The sequence below is a fragment of the Zonotrichia albicollis genome, chromosome 16 (genome assembly GCF_047830755.1).
Source record: "Zonotrichia albicollis isolate bZonAlb1 chromosome 16, bZonAlb1.hap1, whole genome shotgun sequence".
Classification (NCBI taxonomy): Eukaryota; Metazoa; Chordata; class Aves; order Passeriformes; family Passerellidae; genus Zonotrichia; species Zonotrichia albicollis.
The window spans coordinates 3,871,740-3,888,476 of record NC_133834.1 but is presented as its reverse complement, the minus strand read 5'-3'; the positions used below and the strand labels follow the sequence as shown (position 1 = coordinate 3,888,476).

Here is a 16,737-nt window from a genome sequence, read left to right as displayed (position 1 = left end):
TTTTCTGGCCAAATGAGGGTCAGGCAGGGGTGCTTTCCCACCTGGTCTTCACATGGAAAGGAAAAGAAATGCTGTTCAAGCAGCAGACATTATCTTAAGGAAAAAATTATGGTGAGGGTTAATAATAGTTCAGCTGTTGCCTATCAACAGCAGAGGTGATGCTGTTAAACAGTTGGTGCTTCCTAGTAAATAAATTCAGTGAGGATCTCCTATGAAGTCATTTTTTCAGACACTCTCATTTTGCAGTGATTATTGCTCAACTGTTCATAATGCACTGTAATAGAGAATTCACAGCATTCCTCCTATGTTTCTATCTAGCTGGCCTTGAATAGCTTTGAATTTCAGTGGAAGTGAATAGTTGAAGTCCTTGGGTGATAAGACCAACTGATTTACTTTCCCCTCTGAGGGCAGAGATGTTCTTGATATGATTAATATTGTTTTGGTAATTGAGTTGTAATGAAAGCACTTCCCATGCAGCTGATTCCCATAGCAGTATTTACTCCTTTTGCTTGGAGAAATCAAATTATTAGCACTTAAGTTCTATTGCTGTATCAATTAGCTGTACTTGCATAATGCCACTTGAGTAGTCTGTAGTCCTTGATGTGTAGAAGTTATACATGTATTTACTTTTTAACAGTGTGTTTTGGGGATAGAGGAAGACTTAAAGAAGTTTTATAATCTGTAATATTAGATTCCTCATGTGTATAAACATATATATATGCACACAGAGGTTATTCTGTAGTATATATGTTTTATGATTTTATTCTTGTATTTTTTGGCAGACCTCTTGAGAGGCTGAGCGTGACCTGGAAGAGAAATGGGATCAAGATCACCAGTGGCATCAGCAGCTTTGGGAGACGCCTCACTATCACCAACCCAACCTCTGCTGATGTGGGGATGTACTTCTGTGAAGCCAAACTCAGAGAGAGCACAGAGGAGCCAGCAAGAGCTAAAGCTTTCCTTTCTATCTTGGGTAATTCTCGAGGCAATGTGTTTTTTAGTAAAAAAGGCTCTGGGCTAAGGTATAATAGGAAATAAAATTGATATCTTAATATTTCATTGACCTTACATTTGAACCTTTCTTCAGAGAACAGAACAAAGGAGGTGAAGGAGGGTTATCTTCCAAATTAATTCAGCCGTTCTTCCCTGCTAATATAAATTCATCAAATAGATTTTTTTAAACACTGCTGCGATTGTAAATCCCCTGCGAAACTATACATTTAATGGGAATTTTGAGAAATACAGTAGTAAAATCCTTAATGGGCAGCTTCCCTATCTTGGCTTTTAGGTGCATTAAATCCTGATTAACTCCTGCCTTGCATACATCCAGTTTTCATATGTCAAGTGCCTGTATTTTTGCAAGAAGGCTTTTAGGAGCACTCCTATGCTCGTGTGCTGTGGGTGCCGGTCGGGAGCCAAGGACATTCTGCAGGCACAGAGCATTGCTGAGGCAACAGGACAGGGAAGCAAAAGCCATTAAAGCAGCTCTGTTTGCTGGACCTCCAGCTCCCAGGGAAACTTTGGAATTAATTCTTTCAAAGGGGACATTGCTGCCCTTTCCCTCCTGTTTCCACCACCACCTCCTCTCTGAGTGTTGCTGTAGGGAGGAGGTTGGAATTTGGAAATGGCAGCTCCTGGCATGTCTGATGAAATTGTGCACATTAACACAGTGCACACAGTGCGGGGTGGTTTAGGACTTTTAGACTGAAAGAGGTGGTTTAGACTGGGGACACTGAGATGTTTTCAGCCAGACATGATTGTGTGAAGTCAAGCTTTTATCTGTGGGAGTGTCCTGGGCAGGTTGGAGCCCTGGCAGTGCCAGCAGTGTCAGCGTTGCTCCGGGTTCAGGCACGTGCACTCCTGGAGCTTTGCAGAGGGAATGCAGCCCACGATTCTTTACATCTTCGAGCCTTCTGAAAATACAATTTTAAAGACTGCTGTATGATTTGTATTCTGCTAAAGCAATTTGTAGTAGCTGCTGTTAAGTGAGAAAGCAGCTCTTCCCTCTACAAAGCTCCATTCCAGATTCATTTAGAGCACTGTGTGTCTGTTATATTTATTACCTGCTGGACAAAGTTTGGTTCCAGTCTCTTTCCTTGCCCTCTGTTCCTTGGAGTTATTACCTTCTATTTAAGGAGCAGAGATGGATTTACTTATTTATAGGTTTTGTTCAAACTCTTTCTTGTTCATAAGATTTTATTGTAGCTGGTTTGCCTTTGTTGCTGTGATGTCAGATCCAGCCTAATGCAATACTTAAAGCAGCCTCTTGGTTAATCGAAAAGATTTTTAAATACAGTTACAATAAAACTGAAAAATAATCACTGAGGAATCATATTAAACCAGCAGTGCTTTAGTAGCTTACCTGCTCTCTTATTTTTTAAATGTTTTATTTATTTCCTATCCAGTTTTAGGAGGCTGTCAGGGAATCAAGTTATGAAAAGGTCTGTAGATAAGAACAAGCAGATGAAAGAAAGCAGAAACAAATTGGTTACCAATTACTTTTATTTCCTTCTGATGGAACACGACACTTCAGATGCAGGTGTTTACTCAACGTGTCAGCAAAGCCTGATAGATTTCTTTATTTATGAGTTTCTTGAGCTTGCAGGATGGATCTCTAATTCTAAACAGGGAGCCAAATCAAAGGATTAGTAGTTAATGCATAACTTATATTCAGCTTTAGAATTCTTGGATGGATCTGGCTGTCATTTAATTAGTCAAGGGACGGGTTCTAGAGGAAAGTGCAGACAAGATTCAAACCTTAGGCTTTCTGCAGTGCATCTCTCCTAGTCCATGGGGGCAGTACTTAGAGAGAATCAGGAATGCTTGTCCATTTGCATGCATAAAATATTTGTAGTGTGGATGTGTAGATTGGGAGCTGATAATGAGCTGTACTTCTTGGGAGAATAACACAGCGTGGACTTAATGAGGGGTCTCAACTAACAGAAAAAGGAAATTAGCTTAAAAGAAGAGGTTTGTTTGCAGAATGAAAGAAATCAAATGCAGCCCCTCAATAGCATGGCTGTGAGAACTTCTGTGGATCAAGAGAGAAAAATATTTTGTGATTAACAGGTAGAACAGGGGTAGCAATGAAAAGATGCATCAAAGATGTCACAGTGAGTTAATCAAAGCTTTTTTCCAAATATATCAGTCCTTGACTTTCCCAGCTAAGAGAAGTAACACAGTTTGAGTGTGGCTCAGATGGCAACCAGAGCCCTATTAGAAGGCAGTGGAACTGAGCACAAAGGCACCTACTCAACAAATTATTATTTGTGACCTACAGTATTATCTCAGAAGTTTTTCTGGATATTTCTGAGAATATATCTCAGTCTGTAAATTAAAATCACAATACTATTGGAAAAGCCTGAATCTCCAATGTATTAGAGTAGTACTGCATAAACAAGAAGAAAATCCTCTAGCTGTGTGCTGCTGCACTTTTCTTCTGAATGTGGCAAAGAGCTCCCTGACATCTTCATATTGTTCCAGAAAAGATAAACTGAGGTGGTTCCAAACCTTGGTTTTATTAGCTGCAGTTGTTATAAATTTTTAAAGGGTATCATGTTCCTCGCTTGGCAGAGTAACAGTTTGGGAAAGATTTGTTGCAGATTAGATAAGAGCACATTTGTTTTATCACTAACAGTTTGAAGATTAAGTAATTTAAAGAGTCTTCCCATGAACAAACCAATTTGAAAGCTGAGATAATCTTAAATTCTTTTGCTCCACTTCTGCAAGTTTTAGTGACAAATGGCAATAGTCATTTCTTAAATGACTGTTCTACGGGAAATTATGAATTTTAGGAGTTTTAAAAAATGGGGAACCAAACTCTTCCACTGTATGAAATCCAAACTGCTCTTTAAATTAAATGTAGTCAGACAGTAAAACCTGAAAAAAATGAGAAAAACAATTTGAAAAAAGGGCCTGGCATGATGAGTGGTTGTGCAGAACTGAGGGCTGAGGCCTTGTTGGTCTGTCCAAAGGAATACAAATGAATAAAACAGAGTCAGAGGGCTCCCCTTCTTTTGGAGAGTGTTTTGTGCCCAGAGATCTACATTAAAAGACATCTTATTCTCATCTTGGGAGAATTCAAGTCTGTGAGACCACAGGATTCAGGAACACAGACAAATTCCAGTGGTGGCCTAAGGGCCCACCTGGCTGGGCTCTGACATGGCCTCTGGGGCTGTTCCTTCCTCCCTGTTCTCCAGGAGTGTCCAGGTGCTGAAGGGTCTTCTTTGTGCCTTTCTGCTGCTCAGGAATTTGCACTGTGTGTACAGAACTGCCAGAGCAGAAGTTATTTCCCTCTGTAGCTACGAGCACCTCAGTGCCTCGTGCTCAGACCTCTGGAAACAGCAGCAGCTCTCGTGGCTCCAGCTTAGACACTTTGAAACACTGCAGATGCCTTCTTTGAAAGCACTGGAAATAATTTTTCATGTGTGGTGCTTAAGGGGAAGATCCTGATGACTGTGTTCATCTACTGTGTAAGAAAATAATAAGTTTTCAGGAAAACTATAATACGAAATGTCTTTGGACTTGCCTAATCACAGTTTGGGCTCAAAGGAAAAAAATATTTGCAGCTTTTGATTTGTCAAGGCTCAGAGGTTCTGAGATGAACACAGACATTCTGCCTTGGGCCTAAATGCAACAGGACCTAGGAGCAGTGGGACTTCTGGGCAGCCCAGCTCTGTCTCTGATATTCCCAACAAGTTCTTCCTCCTTTCAGCCCTGCAGACAGGACATGTGTTCCCTGGGCTGTTATTTCAGAACACACAGACTGCAGCTCACAGTAGGGGTAGCAAGAAACCACATGGATCTTTTCATCTCTCTCTGTTTTAACCTGATATTCATGCAAAGAAACTTCCTGCTCCAAGGAGCCTGCTGTACCTGCATCCACAATGGGGCTTCTCTCCCAGCATGGCCAGTCTGATCTTCTGTCTGGAGTTACAGACTTTATACCTACAAGGGGCTGTCAGGCTTCCAGTTCCTCTTCTTTTAGAAGATATTCACCAAATAAATTAGTTTATGGTAATGCTGGAGGAAGGCTTCCGTGTTGAAGGTTCAATTTTCCTCTTAAATATGCAGCCCTGAGTTTCTGAGAGATTCAGGAATTTCAGCTTTGGAGGAGCCCCTGGGGCTTTCTCTGTTCTTTCTGACTTTCATGTGTGTATCTAGGATTAGGTCACACATCTCCAGTGCAGCTTGAAGGGTATGTAATGGATGCTGACTGCTATCTTTTGAATGTTAAAATCAGTGACCATGTAACTCTGCACGGTGGAAGTTAGAACAGGATCAAATTTTGCAGGCTCCCAAGGGCTTTTCTGAGACACATCTTTCCAGTGATGTCTGGAGTGGAAAAAAAACCTCCAAAACCCTCAACAACTATTAAAAACACCCATTTATATTCAAATACTCTTTCCCCCCTTGCTTGTACTTGACATTTTAGTGAAGATCAGTCAAACACCAATACAATATTTGAACAATGCAGTATCTGTTTCTTTCAGCCTAATGTGAGCTGTGACCCCTCTCATTGCCACACACCGCAATGCCAGCAGGGTGAACTTGGAGTAATGGCTCCTGTCCTCTTCTAACTGTTGTGATTCTATAATTTCCAAAAAATTTAAATGTTTGACCTGATACTGGCAAATTACTGCTATTCCTAAAAATTGCAGTGTGTGGGGACTTGTGTCTGGCACATTATATTCTTTGGAAGACGTTATAATTTCACCACACATATTAAATTTCAACACATGATTATTGCCTACAACAATAAATGTTAAATTCATACAGTGTGATTCAAACCAAGCCTTATAAATATGCAGTGGAGTCATCTATACAGCCACCCAGAATGCCCCCTCAGAATGCCATCTGACCCCTATAAATAGTTCTGCATTTTTATGGCCTCTTTCTGACAGTCATTCACCAGGTGCAGTACAACCCAAATTCAGATACTCTGAATTTCTCCCTTGCAGTTAATGCTGGGCATTCAGGCCCTTGGGCACAAAACCTGACATGCTGATGATACATCTGACACCTCTGAAAAGTGAGGAGCTGAGGTTTCAGTTGCTCAGCACCTGTAAATGGAGCTGTTTACTCCACAGCCTGAGCTCTGTTGACTCCACAGGACCTTTAGAGCATCCATGCTGCTGGTGAATGGCACAAGGGTGTGGAAAAGCTGCATGGAAAACTCAGATTTCTTTACTTGGAGGGTGACAGAGCACTGGATGAGGCTTCTCAGAGAGGTTGTGGAGTGTCATTCTCTGGAGGTGGTAAAAACACACCTGCAGCCTGCCCTGGATGAACCGGCTTTAGCAGGTGGACTGGTCTGGGTAATTTCCAGGGGTCATTTCCAACCCCAGCCATGATGATGAGGTGCTGTGTGAAATCACTCTTATTTGCTTCAAAACCCCTTAGTTTATCCCTACACCAATATTCCTGGAATTCCCTCATTCCTTGCAAGGCTGATTTTCCAGGTATGTTAGACTTTACCACAGCTCTGGTGCCCATGTGCTATTCTGGATCTTCCAGAAATTCCTTATCAATCAGAAATCCCTTATCAATCAGCCTTGTCATCCCACCCAGGCTTGTCAGTTTTTGTCAGTACAGGCCATAAACTGCAGAGTTGCTCATGGAAGTTTTTCTGTATCAGTGCTTATCTTTCAAGAAGGGGATCTGACTTGTCTGGGGGCAGCTGCTGTGTCTGTGTCAGGTGCAGCATTTGGCAATGCCTCCAGCTGCTGTGAACAGAGTTCAGCAGCCTTTAGTCTGGGGGAAAAGGTGAGTCTGGGCTTCAAGACTAGAAATCAAATCTGTTGGCACCAAAAGTCCTCTGGGATCTGCCTGTGGCCTTTAGATTGCATCTTTCTGCTGCTCCTGATCTTTTTCTGTCTTGTCTGCTTCTGTTTCTCGCTGCTTCTCTCAGAAAAACTGATGTGAGTCTTCTTTTTATACCATCACATCCTGTTTGCTAAGTGCCAGTTGTCACTGACTTCAGGCTCTTTGTCACATAATTCAGTGCTTGATACCTGCTCCCCCAAGCATCCCTTAATGTCACAAAGGGTGTCAAACAGCCTGTGTGGGATTTAAAGGAAGGAGCACAGGTTGCAGGTTGGGATTTTGGGAGGGACACTGGGAAAGACAGCAGTGTAAATATGCCAGGTGGAACTGCAGGAGCTGTGCAGCAGCACATAAACAGAGGTCATGGAACCACCAGCGTCTTTGAGGTCACATCAAGTTCCTTGCAGCTGGACTGCAGGCCCACAGTGAAGATAAATCTGCAAATTTATCACTGGTGTGTGAGTATGTTGCTGATCCAGGAGAAAGTTTGAGAGCTGGTGGCTGAAGGTTGCCAAGTTTAGAGATTGGCCTGTTAAGGGCAGAATCCTTTATAAAAGGAAAGGTGCAGTCAGGACCTCCCTAAGCAAATTATAAACTTCAATAACTGGAGAGACATTCACAGAAGAAGCCCAGACTTAGAAGGAAATGTCTGGATTTGTGGATATGTATCTGGATGCCTTCCTGGCCCAGTGTTGCTTTGTCCTCACCCCACAATTGCATCAAATTGCCCTAGAATGAAAGATTCAAATTTTATTTTGAGAGATGGACGTGTGGACACAGAGCACAGATAAGGACACTGGGCAGAAGGTTTGGAAATTCAAAAGTAACATCCAGAGAAATGGAGCACAAGGAAAACACCAGGCAGGGCTTGGAGGATGGTGTGAGAGGAAGGAGAGTGCTCAGAGTGAAAACATGGACTTAGATGAATTGCAGAGGACTCAGCAACTTAGCTGATCAAACATGTCAAAGTGTGTGCCATCAGTGAATTTCAATTAAATGTTCAGCTTCTCAATTTGTTGTTGAGATTAACGCATGAGATCATATGCAATAAATCACAGCTTATTATGCATGTTTATTAATAGCTTTATATTTAGGCAGTGAGGATCAATAATGTTAACACATGTATATTATTAGAATATAATAAATCAGGTTGCTTGTTTTTATTGGTTTTGCTGGGTAAACAACTATTCCAAGCTGTTTGCAACCTCCCCTCCTCCCCTGCATGGCATGCTGAAGACTAATATTGATTGGCTTTATTTGGAATGAATACAGAATTGTAATATCCATTGGTGCTCAGACAAGACCCCAGTTCTGTACACCCAAGCAAGTATTTTATTGTAGTGAGAGGGAAGATCTGCTGGGAAAGGGGAGGTTCTGTTCTAACCTGGTGCCTCCTGATGTCACCCCACAGTGTGACAGCCGCGTTTGCCGTACTGCAGGTAGCAACAAGATTTTGCAGGATAAATTTATATGGTTTTCATTTTATTTGCTAAAATGTGATGCCCTAGCAATAACATAACTTCGTTTTTCCAGTCATGTTTGGTGAAGAGATTTGAGAGCAGGTCAGCTCAAATGACCTTGGATCTTGCAGCTTCTTATGTATTTTAAAACATACTCAATTTCCTAAAACAGAAATACAAATAACTCAGTTTCACAAGCTACTTACATTGCCTTTCTTAAAGGCAATGTAATTTCCTAAAACTTAGCAGTAAGTTTCGTTATGCTGCAGAAGAACTGCATTTATTATCAAGTAAAATCCTTCCAAAACCAGTACTCAGATGATAATTGCATTGAACAAACTATGACAGTCTTTAGTTACCATGATAATGACTGCAACCTTAGTGCCTCTGGGACTTTGACATGATGCTCTTCAATTTTATGCTGCATAGAAGAAAGAGTTACATGCCAGCATACTCTGCAATTTCTGCAGTCTGGTCTTTGTTTAATTAAACATCTAATATCTTTTCTTTAGCCCTAATGATAAAGTGGGGATTTTTATGATTATTACTATTACTTCAATTAAGGCATTAAATCTGTTTGCTTTCTCGAAATAAAACAGTTGAGAGGAATTTCTTTTAATTATGCTGCACTTGTCCTCTAATGTCGACGCTGTGACATGCCATGGCACTTTATTTGACATACTTCATGCCTTGCTGAGGTGAAATGCAGTCTAGATACTGAAGCAAACTATCCTATAAAATGTACGTTGTAAATATAAACCTTTATAAACCTCTTGGGAGGGCCTTTCTAAGCAAAAAATTAACACGTTCAATGATTCAGTCCTATAAAATGAAAAGTAGCCCCTGCTCCAGGTATTAATTTGCAGTGCAAACCCCTAAATCTTTACCTTCCATTGACTCCACTCTGAAATTCATGTTCAGCATAGCAAACATTGTCAGACCTTATTTTTATGATGCTTTTACTACCAAAAAAAACCCCACCTCCAAATAGAGACAAAAAAATCTGTTTGTAACCCCTTACATCAGATGCACCACCTGTGGAGAAATTCTGTGATGAATATTTTTTAATGAGTGCCTGTTTTTCACTTTGCTGTGGCTTTGCTTGTTGACTTTTGTTTCCTTTCCCCAAGAACCTCCATATTTCACGGCTGAACCCCAGAATGTGATTTTGGCTGAGGTGGAGAAGGACGTGGACATCCTGTGCCAGGCCATGGGTGAGTGCACAAAAGTGTTCAAACCTGGATTGATGGCGTGTGTGTGTCCAGTTTGGAAGAAATCATCTTACACAAACCATCTTTGTTTTTAATGTTTAGAAGTCTCTGTTTTATTACTGATTATCACAGGTCCCATATACAACAAAGAGGGTTGGCCTTTCCCTTTGGAAAATTGGGTATTTCCTGTAATTAAGGTTAATTTGGAATAATGCTGGCATGTTGATGTTTGTCTGTGGGGAGCACAAGTCCTGCTCCTGTGGCTCTGGGATCCTGCCTGTGCTTCTGAGTCATTGGAAAAGAGATTTAAATATCTTGAGCCAGAAAATGGGTTGAGGGGACAGCACGGTTATGGAACCCATCATTTGCAATGCAAACAGTTCTTATTTTCAACAGTCACAATGCCCTTTCTTCTAAAAGTTAGGGAGCTTTTATAGTGAATAGAAATGTCAGTAACTCTGACATCTGAATGTAGTTATGAAATCTGCAGGACTATTACAGGCAGATTTTAATTGGTAGGTGGTTTAATAATATAAAAGGCTTCAAAAGTTTAGAGTTCCACCTGACTAAAATAATGTTTCGAGTTCCACAGAAATGCAATTCCCACCTATTTCAGCACTCTGGTAAGGTAGAAGATGTTGTCATTATATGTTTAGAGCAGGTTTCTCAACGTCACCAAATTTCTATGTGACCCTGGCGAGGGACTGAATATTTTGTTGTTTCACTTTCCCTGGTGCTGAGTTTAAGAAGCAGCACACATAAAATGCCATGAGGTCCTTAGGGAGAAAGATCACATCCTTGATTAAAAAAGCACCCAGACCTAACGTAACAGCTTATTTGTGTGGTGTCTTCCTCCAAATCACAGCCAATAAAGACATTTTTACTGCATGATTGTGTTATTGCCACTGTGATTTAAGCATTTTTCCTTGTGTTTTACGTAGGAAAGAGTCAGCACTGCTTTTCTAGGAGTCTTTGCAAACCGTGTGATAAGCAAGTGTGTGTGTGGCTGGTTTGGAATTTCAGAAGCCTGTGATGAGATCTCTTACAAAAAGCTCTTATGGAAATGAAGCTATCAGATGATAAGAGACAATGTCTTCTTGTTCATTAATAGCTTTTTAAGCAAAACACAGCAGGACCTGCTGTCAGTGGAGTTCCCCAGGAACCCATCTGCTGTCTCAAATAGATTTCATGAATTAAAAAAAAAAAAAAAAAGACAAACCAACCCAAAACCTGGGGGAATCAGGGAGACCTGGGGTTGACTTTAACTCTTCCTTCTATCCTCACTTTTTCTTTGAGCAATTTAGTTCCCAAGGAGGTTAATGGGACACTCATAACCATTCTCACTGGAGATATGGGAACCCTTATTAGACAAAATTAATTATTTCTGTTCAACTCTTGTTGTGCACATCTGATTTGATGATAAATGTGGTGCAGGAGCATGAAAACCTGCTTCCTTGTGGATTATTTTGTTGAGTATCTGTAACACATATAAGGGGCAGGTACTAGAATTAAACATAGAGGGAATTTTGATCCATTATTACAGAAATCTAGCAATTGCCAGCACTTAAAAAGAGGGTAAATGAAGATTGCTGCCTCCTGCTCCGAGCTGGGAGAACAAAGCACTGGGGAAACTGCAGAGCTGCCCTCTACCTTTGCTGTAAATGGAAGACAGATTGTATTTCCCCTAGCCCCATCAGGTTGTGTGCACAAAGCCCATTTGCCAAGACTTCGTGCACTATGGATGTGTGAGAGACAGATTAATTTCACAGTATAAGCAGAGATTAACTGTAAATAAAATTGCAACTTGCAGCTTGCAGCTCCCTGCTCCCTGTAATGGAGTTTCAGGGTATCAGGCCACAGGAACCAGGCTCTGCTGTTTATCTTCCAGCAGTGGCTGATGCTGCCTGAATGTTCAATGGGTTTCCTTTAAATGCTCTTTCTGATTTGCTTGTGGAAAGTTTGGAGCTGCAGGCAGCGGTGGTGCTGTCTGGGGAGCACAGTTAATTGGACTTCAGTTCTGCGTGTTTAGAGAAGGAGATGGAAGAGATGCTTTGGGGGTTCCTCAGGAGCTCACTGGGATCTAGAGGAGGCAGTTAAAAATAAATAACAAAGATGACACAGTGAATATTCTGAGTCTTTCATCGAGGTTCTTAAGTGAAATTTGGCAGAGAGTCAAGCAGCTGTTTCACAGATGGAGGAGCTGAGCCTCGGGTTCCATAAGTTATTTGCCCAAGGTTACAGAAGAAGTGGCAAAGCCAGAACCAGCGTCTCTGTTTCCTGCCTTCCCTTCTCCCCCCTGACACTAGATTAATTTGTCTGTGAAAAATGAATAGTGCTGCACACAACTGAGAAATAAGGTTATTTTATTTATTTCTGCCAGTTTTTTAGGCCACTCTCACCTCCTGAACAGCAGGGTCAGGCTGATACTGCTTGGAAAGGTAGAGTGCAAAAGGTCTGTAAAGGGTTTTCTTCTCTTCATAATTTTTTCACCGGAAGATGTTTAGAGAAGAAAAAGAACAAAATTCCTTTGTGTGGGGAGGAAAGGTTTTGGGGTGGGTAGAAAATGAGAAAAGCTGGGTTTAACCATTTTTTACAGCCAAACAGGTAGCAAAATTAGACGAGGATGTGTGTACAAGTTGGAAGACAAATCTCTCTGGGAAGATCACTAAAGCCCAGATGAATGCTGCTGACAGGCATCAGAGTGCTCAGATAAGATCCTATTATTCAGACTCATAACTTTGAGTGGAGGAAGATACCCGTAACTGAAAAGTAGAGAAATAGAGATGGTAATATTCAGTTTGTCAGCTGAGTTGGTGATAGGAAGGTGTATCTCACAGTGATTATAGGATTAGAAGGTTTGCCAATACTGTTAGTAGAATGGGATTTATGGAATGACACCAGTGTTAAAGGTTTCAGTGTTCTGAATGCAGGATTTCATTATTTCCTTGGTGCCTATCAAGTCTAATGTGTGGGAAAATGGAGTTGCTATTATTTAAACTTGAAATCATTTCCGAGCTTCTCAGCATCAGGAGAACTATTCCATTTTGCATCATCTGTTTCTTCATTACTCAGTGATAATTTGTATTTGCCCAGGAGGATTTTCAAGAGATGAATAACACTCTCACCGAGAATTGTGAACATTGAAATTTACGCTAATTCTGTATATGGGCTGTTGTATGAAATTTAAATTATGCCTATTGCCAGCTCCTACATCACGTCTATTCTCTATCAGACAATGCACTTCTACATAGTGGGTTTCTTCCTGAGATGATTATCTGCATCATGAGTACATTTTATTTTATCAGCAGAACAAAAGCATCAGAGGTGATTGAAGTAAATGATACGTGTTTATAAAAGTAACAACAGCAATTGGATGTTGTTTTTCAGTCATTTCCATACATTGTTTGTACATTCCTTCCAGAGTTAATACAGTTTTGTCTGTATAAAGAGAATAAGTACACTCAGAGAAGATGTGAATGGAAGCAGAACGCAGTAGTATTTAACTTTGGGAGTTTAAAAATGATAATGATGATTATATAGATCTTCCCATGGCACTTTAGCTCTCGGAACATCAAGTGACTGCCAGCATTGCAGTGAAATTCATTGTCTGCAGATGCTCAGTTCATCAGTGACATCCCATCCTCCATGCTTCAGTGACACCACTTCTCTATTTGGGCAAATTTCACCCACCCATGAATTTAAGTTTGCAGTCTCTTATTACAAGAAATTGTGTTGGCCTGAGGTTTTAAGTGAAAAGTGTTCAAAAACACCCCAAGTGCTGTGCCCAGTTCTGGAAGGACATTGAGGGGCTGGAGCATGTCCAGGGGAAGGAACAGAAAGGTCTGGAGTGTAAATCCTATGAGGAGAGGCTGAGAAAGCTGAGGGAGCTCAGCCTGGAGGAAAGGAGGAGCAGGAGGGACCTTCTGGCTCTGCACAATTCCCCTCCTGTAGCAGGATGGGGGTCAGGCTGTCCTGGGAGCAATGGGCAGGATGAGAGGAAATGGTGTTAAACTGTGCCAGGAGAGCGTCAGCTGGACATCAGGAAGCATTTATTCACAGGAAGGGCTGCCAGGTATTGGATAGAGGTGCTCAGGGAGGTGGTGATCTTGGAGGTCTTTTCTAATCTTAATTATTCAGTGATTAACTAATTATGTAATAAAATACCTGCCTCACTTCTGATCTGTGCACCAAATCCCCAGCATTTGAGCGAGTGGGGATTTCTGGGATGTAAATGTAAAATGTTGTCTGATATGAGCAGCAGGATGGGAACAGCTGTCTAAGACTCTTCTAGGCCCCTGACATCTCTTGAAGAAAAGTGAATCCTGCACTATTTGTGTATAATAAATTTACAGCCACTTCATCCCAGGTGACGGGGACATGACAGCAACAAAAATATGTGTGAAATAACTGTGTCAGGGTTTGTAGAACATGCACATGAAAGAAAACAGGAATAAATGGGACTGTAACTTTTATCTAGCTAGGAATTTTATTTCTCTTTATGCCTGCTTTTTTTCAAATAGCAGGTGAAGCTTGAGACTGAATAAAAATAATAGTAATTTAAAGCCATCCTATTGTTGACAATATGTTGTTTGTACACTGGCTTAAACTATGCTGCTAAATTGGGACTCAAGTACAGCCATGTGAGCACTTCAGTTTTCATGTTTAATTTGCCATTTCCTTTGTATTCCAGCTATCTTAGCTACAGAAGCACAGAGGAATCTTATTTGGGATGGAACAGTCTTACAGACTGGCTGTGTTGCCACACTGCTGCTGTTTAAGGAGCATGATTCTGGCTTTCAACATGAAATTGCTCCAAATCTTATTTTGTAGGAGCATGAAATATGATTGGGTGAAGAAAGTAATTTGATAACATGTTTTCTCAACATTCCCCCTTAGTATTTGCTGGTTTTATTCCCTCATGTCGTGCAATGTGTTACAACCATTGATAATGTGCGATGCAGCCTCCACTTATCTAAAGCAGCCTGGAAAAAATACAAATAATTGGCATAGAAAGACAGGAAAACAAGGTCTGAAACACGCTCTGCAGAGGCTAACAGTGATTTGTTTTTGCTTGACAGGTGTGCCCATCCCCACCCTGGTGTGGTACAAGGACTCGGTGCCCCTGAGCAGGCTGGAGAACCCGCGGTACAAGGTGCTGCTGAGCGGGGGGCTGCGCATCCACGCGCTGCGGCCGCAGGACGCCGGCATCTTCCAGTGCTTCGCCAGCAACCAGGCTGGGGAGATCCACACCTACACCTACCTGGATGTCACCAGTGAGTGGGGAGCGCTGCCACGGGTGCAGGGGGGTCATTCCTGTAGGTGACCCCACAGCCACCACATTCCTCAGAGCTGCCTTAGTTCAACCCGCAGAACTCTGAATTCCTGTCAAGCGTAGATGCTCCAGCTGTAAGGAACCCCAAAATGCCCCTGTGCACAGCACAATGTGCTGAATCATCTGGAAATCTCTCCATGACATCAGGAGAGCTTGGCTTGAGGTGAACTCCCCTATTTCACATGGCAAAAAGAGATCTTAGCGAAAAGAAAAAAAAATTAATCGTGAAATGCATTTATCTTTCCTTCGTTTCCTTCCAATTTCTACTCTAATGTAATTCCATTCTGAACTTGAGCTACTGCTTCATGATTGTGCATGCTATCATTTTATTTGCCTTTGTCTGCAACTGCATTTGGTCAGGGGAAAGAAAGAAAGTTCAAGTTAAAAGTCTTTTTTGGCCAAAAAAGTCAGATTAAATGGTTTTGTTAATGAAGTGCATGCTTCTCTATGGAAGAATTACAAATCCTAGTAGTCTTTTAACAGTGATTATTAACAGTCATTTCTGTAATATTAAACTTCCCTTCAGGAAGCTGATTTTTAGCCTAGGAGCACTTTGCACATACTGACCAGAATTCCTACTGGCCTAAGAAAATAAATCAGCCCCAGTTCAATATAGATCTAGGAAACTGCAGGGAAAAAACTGCAATAAAATGCAACTGGGGGAAAATAAGAGAGAAAGAAACTTAGAAAATGTCTTGGATAAGGCTCAGGTTCTAAATTCTTTTGGCTGACATTTAAGTTTCAAAGTTAATGCCTCTCTCAAGTTGCTTTTCATCTTAAAGAATTCTGTTATGAAGATGAAGGAAAATAGTTTTGTTTATCTAGATTTCTCAAGTTCCCCCCAAACACTCATTTTGAGCTTTATCTTCCTTTTTCTTTAACCTATCTTACTTGTACAGGTACAAGCACTGATAGATTTTTATTTTCTGTGTAGGTAATAAACAGGATTAGGCAATTCCTGGGAGATGAATAAGAAAAGGTTACAGTCACTGCTGAAAGGTTTTCATGTCTTATTGTCATGTCCTTGTCCATGATCAGCTCTATAAAAGTGGATGTAAAGTAATCCACGGTAACAGTTAAAGGGTCTTTCTGAGAGGTGAGGCATTGAGTTTGTTTGAATTTTTTATTCCAGACATCAAGCCAACCTTTATCCAGCCCCCAGAGGACACCACGGTCACTGAGGGGATGACTGCAGTTCTGACCTGTGAGGTTTCAGGGGCTCCACGACCTGCCATCTCCTGGAAGAAAGGTAGCCAGTTATTAACATGTAGAAGAGCTGTAATCCACATTTTCCTGTCCATTCCTGTTACTGAGATCCTGTAGATCCATTCAGTGCCTCTTGCTCCCTTCCCCTGGTCCCGTGAGCAGCGGGTTCATCATGAGCCGCTGGCCTGGACAGGATGTAACATTTTGGAAGAGCTGGAATTGCAGATCCCTGATCTGCCTGACACTAACCATGCTGCTCCCCGTGTGTTTCAGGAGAGCAGATCTTAGCCAGTGGCTCGGTGCAGATTCCTCGCTTCGTTCTCCTCGAGTCTGGAGGGCTCCAGATAACGCCCGTGTTCCTGCAGGATGCTGGCAATTACACTTGCTGTGCAGCCAACTCTGAAGGAGCTCTGAATGCTTTTGTGATGCTGACAGTGTGGAGTAAGGATAATGCTTTGTTTAAAGTCTAACTTTAATCAAGTATTAATCAGTTTTTGTTGTAGGCTCAGGAAATTTTCATTAGTAATTATGCTTTTCTCGTTAATAGCGTTACTTGTATGATTTAATAGGAATAATGTGTCTATTTTAGGAAGCCTATCACAAATACCCTTTTTGTTTGGAGAATTATGCCTATAAATCTCTATTTTGTGAAAGGAAGTGTATTTAAATAGAGCTTCAATCACAATTACAGTTTTAGTCAGGT

At 41.3% G+C, this 16,737-nt stretch overlaps 1 protein-coding gene across 2 annotated transcripts in view; it reads left to right on the top strand.

Moving 5' to 3' along the window:
* SDK1 (sidekick cell adhesion molecule 1) overlaps positions 1–16,737 on the top strand; it is a 382,650-nt gene that overhangs the window by 230,761 nt on the left and 135,152 nt on the right. For both annotated transcript variants that reach the window (XM_074553325.1, XM_074553324.1), the window contains exons 7-11: positions 783–973; positions 9,416–9,499; positions 14,575–14,769; positions 15,961–16,077; positions 16,308–16,475. In XM_074553325.1, coding sequence (XP_074409426.1) covers positions 783–973; positions 9,416–9,499; positions 14,575–14,769; positions 15,961–16,077; positions 16,308–16,475 — 755 coding nt within the window. The remainder of the gene's footprint in view (positions 1–782; positions 974–9,415; positions 9,500–14,574; positions 14,770–15,960; positions 16,078–16,307; positions 16,476–16,737) is intronic.